The 5,356-nt window shown below is 32.0% G+C and overlaps 1 protein-coding gene across 1 annotated transcript; it reads left to right on the top strand.

The window, feature by feature from the left end:
• Positions 1–1,015: 1,015 nt before the first annotated feature.
• LOC105745003 (olfactory receptor 6C68-like) lies at positions 1,016–1,954 on the top strand. The gene has a single exon (XM_012520891.2). The coding sequence runs from the start codon at positions 1,016–1,018 to the stop codon at positions 1,952–1,954; it is 939 nt and encodes a 312-aa protein (XP_012376345.2).
• Positions 1,955–5,356: the final 3,402 nt, after the last annotated feature.

Genomic DNA, 5,356 nt, shown 5'->3' with positions numbered 1-5,356 from the left:
CTTTGGAGCTTTATCTGCCATAAGTCTAGATTAGTATTCCTATCCTCTGAAGCTGTCTTTCTCATATATTGGGTCAACAGTGGCAGAAAGCAGTACTCACTGAATTAGAAAAAAAGAGACAAAGATATTTTTCAAAGCTCTGGTAATATACAAATGAAGGGTTTCTGAGAGAAATATTTTAAAATAAGAAAATGGCTTTTTTTTTAAACACTTCTGCATTTAATAAAGGAAAGAATCTGGAGCCATGGAAATCTTACATATAAGGTAGATATCTGTGAATATCCGTCATTACAGTTTGGTACACAGAATGACAGAATCTCAAGTCTCTAGTCTTAGTAATGCACTGAAAAATATTAAGCAAACAGGGAGGAATCAATACACTTAAAGGGCTAGTCATCAGGCTGGATTGGATTAGGAGACTCCCGTCACGACTGAGGACAATCTCCTTTGCTAATTATACGTAGAATCAGCCTTACATGCAAATACCTGACTATAGATGCAAATCAATCCCTGACATACCTTTGCACAATCAGGTCAGTGTTTGCTTGACCAAGCATGTGACACCATAACCTAGTCAATTGGCACATGAAATTAGGTATCACAGTAACCCTACCTTTACAATTTTAGGTAGTAATAGAAAGACTATTTTCATTACACCAAAACATTCTGGTAAATATATACCAACAATCAGTGTGCAGTGATTAAGAACTGCAAGTCTGGGGTCTCTGTGGCTGATCCTTACTATTGAGGAAACAGTGGACTGTACTTTAGTTCTCTGTGCCTGCTTTCTCATTACCAAAAGGGGATAATATACCTCTATACCTCACAAGTTGTCCTAAGGATTGCATGAATTATATATGTAATAAATATACAAGAGTGTTTGAATCATAGTAAGAGGCTTATTAAGTTTGGCTACTCTTATGATTATATTGTAATCATGATTTTGTCATAGATTTCTGCAGTTCAAATCTCTGCGAAATTTACATGTAAGTTTGGCCTAAGACAGAAGTCAGTAATGAGAAACCACACAACAATAACAACATTCATTCTTCTGGGACTGACAGAAGATCCTCAGCTTCAGATTTTGCTGTTTATTTTTCTACTTATCACCTACATGTTGAGTGTGACTGGAAATCTGACCATAATTACCCTCACCTTGGTGGATGCACACCTTAAAACTCCCATGTATTTTTTCCTTCAGAATTTCTCCTTCTTAGAAATCTCATTTACCACAGCCTGCGTTCCAAGATTCTTATACAGTTTATCAACTGGGGACAGAAAAATTACCTATAATGAATGTATCATTCAAATGTTTTTCACAGATCTCTTTGGGGTAACGGAATTTTTCCTTTTGGCCACCATGTCCTATGATCACTATGTAGCCATATGCAAACCCTTGCATTACATGAAGATAATGAGAAACCAAGTGTGCAAAATAATGATTATCTGTTGCTGGGTGGCAGCATTTGTGATGATCTTCCCACCACTTAGCTTAGGTCTTCATTTGGAATTCTGTGACTCTAATGTAATTGACCATTTTGGCTGTGATGCATCTCCTATCCTGAAAATATCATGCTCAGATACATGGTTAATTGAGCAGATGGTTATAGCTTCTGCTGTAATGACCTTCATTCTCACTCTTGTATGTGTGGTTCTGTCCTACATATATATCATAAGGACAGTTTTTAAATTTCCTACTGTTCAACAAAGGAAAAAAGGCTTTTCAACCTGTTGTTCCCATATAACTGTTGTATGCATCACCTATGGCAGCTGCATTTTCATTTACATCAAACCATCTGCAAAGGACACAGTAGACATTAATAAAGTTGTGTCAGTACTTATTTTTTCCATATCACCAATGTTAAATCCTTTCATATATACTCTGAAAAATAAACAGGTTAAACAAGCCTTTAATGACTCATTAAAAAAATTTACATTTCTCATAAAGAAGTAACATGTACCTAAGTTAACAAATCAAGTTAAAAGATGCATATATTTTCCCTAAAGATGACAACCATCTTTATAATCTCTTAGCTTATAAATCAATCAGGGTTACTTCAAATTTATTTAATCATTTCCCCCATCAATTCATTTATTGAAAATTTAATATTGAACAATGCTTTGTGATAAAAAAAATCAAATTTAATCCTTTAATCCAAACCTACAATGATTAAATCACTCTTTTCCCTTCTTTTCAGATGGTTTTCCCAATGAATTTTATAATCTTGGTGTGGAGAAGTCATTCTTAAGCAAGACATAAATTCTTTTCTCCATTTAAAAAAATGCCAGATTCAAATAATGAAATATCAATAGCAAAGGATGAAATCTATAGAAAAACATTGAGGACATGTAACTAAAATAATTGATTTTGGGCACAGTTAGTAGGAAATTATTAATTTAAATATATGAGAAGCTTCTGTGAATTAATAAAAGGGAAACATTTCATTAACAGTACTAAGAAAAAATAAGATTTAAATACCCCAAAAATGAAATTACCTATAACAATATGAAAGGATGCACAATTTCACCATTAATCACATCTTTACAAATTAAAACCATAAATTATAATCCACTAATCAATTTTCCCAAATTAACAATTTTGGTGTCGTTCAGTGTTAGCAAATATTCAGAGAAACAGTTATTTTCATGTACAATTCACTAGAAAATTTTGGAATCAAATATTTATCAAAATGACATGAAAACTTTCACCTTGAAAATATACATCTATGAATTAATCCTGTGACTATAATGGCCAATAACCGTGGAGATATATTTATAACTCAGATCATTGTAGTTATTACTTTTAACGGTAAAAGACTGAAAACAAATGAACATCACTTTGGTAAAGTGATGATGTCAATTAATAATTGTCAACAATTATTGATATAGTCATTAATAATTGTGATATATCATGTAATACTTTCAAATAATACAGACCTTGATCTTATTATGGAAATAATGCATACATATGTATATATAAATGCATTTCTGGATATTATATAAGTGATTGTGACACTTATTAAAATGAAAATTTTATGTTGATCATAAATGTGTGAAGATAGAATTATATATATTTTAAGTCTTTCCCCTTGACTAGAGTACCAAATACTACAATAATTCACATAAGTATAAACTCACTATATATTTAATGAAATAATTAATGAATGGATGAATCATACTGGCCTAGATGAAATATTGTATAAATGAATCAACTGATGTTATAAATAGAATTGAAATGTAAAGGTGCACACAATATAATTTATACCAGTCACCTTGAGAGAAGTGTGAACAATGTAAAAGTAAAGAAGAATATTCATCATTTCTCTAAAGCCATGTTTGTTGGCTTCTATTGTGAAAATTTGAGTAATAAGTCAAGCTTTGTTGTCTAGTCTTTATTTTTGTTTGGGGTTGTGTGGAAAATACCCACTAAACAATTTCACTGAATTCATGTTTTTTCAGGAAATTTGCCTCTTTCCAGAATTTCACTGGTAGATCCTATAATCCAGACTAATTAAATCATTGCATTCTATTACACAATCCACAGTGATTACTTCAGGATTGTGATCTAATAGGCCAATCAGAGTTAACCCAGGCTTTTTTTCTGGAAGTTGTACACTAATCTACATTCTTCTTATGATACGGTATGAAAAAGTAAAGATTAAAACTTCTGCATAGTTACTTTTCCTACCAGGAGTGAGACTAACATGAGTAGCAAGCCAGCACACAGATGAGATCAGGTTAAAATCAGAATGTGACTTGAAAATTACATTACCTTTGCTTATTAGTACATTACAAATAGCTTTCACAGTATTGACAGACAAGAGGCTTCCTAAGGACTCACTCTTCTAGAAATAAGCCATGCTTCTGGAGTGAATTAGTTCAACAGTGCTTAGTGAATGTGGAAAGATTGTCAATATAACATGGAAGATGTTTTGGTTTATTTGGATTTTTCCAAGCATGTTCACATATTTTATTATTAAATAACAGCAAAGACAATCACCGCAGTTCAGTTGAATGAAGGAAATCATAGAGCAATATAATATTGTGAAATAATGATGTAGAGTATACTTTCTGCTGACTCAGTTTGGCAATATCTTATCTTAGAAGTGTTTATCACATTTTTCCTTATCTCCACTGATATCTTCTTCAATCATTTCTTACTGACCCTTCCATCAAACTAACTTATAAGGTCTCATATTTACTATCATGCTTATGTATTAGAAATTTAATGTGTTTCTTAAGTGAGCTAGTATTTTCATTAGAAAAATGCTGCCCAAACTTTATTTTTAAATAACTCCTCTTATTTGCAATGTGTGAGTTTGGTAAATGCAAGAGTTTCATGATTCCAAGTATTTTAGCAAAATTCCTGTTATTTAGGGTCTTATATTGCCAAAGAAGCACAAAACTTGTTCAACAGCTTGTAATTCCCTAATTCCTCAGAAAATCTCCAAGTTCCATGCACTTAGATCTCTGACAAGAATTGAATGGTTAGTTATTTACAGAACCTCAAAATGGAATCATGTAAATCCAATTTCAAGTGCATGCATATTAAATGACAGAATGAAGAGACCTTCCCAAACTTCAAGACCATAGACTCCTGTATTGGCTACCAAAAAAAATTCATTCAAATTGTCAGGCAATTCGTTGAAACTTGTTATTCTTTTTCATTAGAAAATGATATAAGATATGGAGTAGGGGACATTTTTGCATTATTTTATCATTTTTGCCAAAATGGAAATCTTGTTCTCATTATCATGTTTTCTCACCACCATGGTATATTGGGTGTATTGGATATGGCTAAACATATTTATCAATATTTTGCATGTCCTAGAGAAATTACCTCTACAACTAATGAAAATTAGTCAACATCATCTAATATTCCTTGACTTGAAGGAACTTGCAATTGAGGGGTTTGACTTTTGAGAGTTTCGATTCCATTCTATGTATCCCTGAGTATCTTTGAAAGCATATATAGGGAAGGAAGTGTGCTTGGTGAAATAAGGATATACTGCAGTAAATATGCATTATTTTTGTTTTTTTTATTTTTAAGTTCACTTTTTCCCAGCTCAATCCATTATCTCCTTTAATGGTAAACAATATTAGACAAAAAATTAGACAAAAGACAGATTTCTGTTTTAACTCACTCCCCAAGTGGCTGATGAGATGTATAATAGTATAGTTGACATATTCTATATCTTCAGTTCCAGTGGTTGGTTAAAAAATGAGCATGACCTGTTAAAAATTTGATATTTTAAAAATGCCTGAACCAAGTTACTTTTCTTCTAATGTTTCATTAGGGTGTTCTATATGGCACTACTATCACCTTTAGAGCTGGCATAAAAAGTCACTCTAAGAG

The sequence above is a fragment of the Dasypus novemcinctus genome, chromosome 12 (assembly GCF_030445035.2).
Source record: "Dasypus novemcinctus isolate mDasNov1 chromosome 12, mDasNov1.1.hap2, whole genome shotgun sequence".
In the NCBI taxonomy this organism is placed as follows: domain Eukaryota; kingdom Metazoa; phylum Chordata; class Mammalia; order Cingulata; family Dasypodidae; genus Dasypus; species Dasypus novemcinctus.
This window is presented reverse-complemented; position numbering and strand designations above follow the sequence as displayed.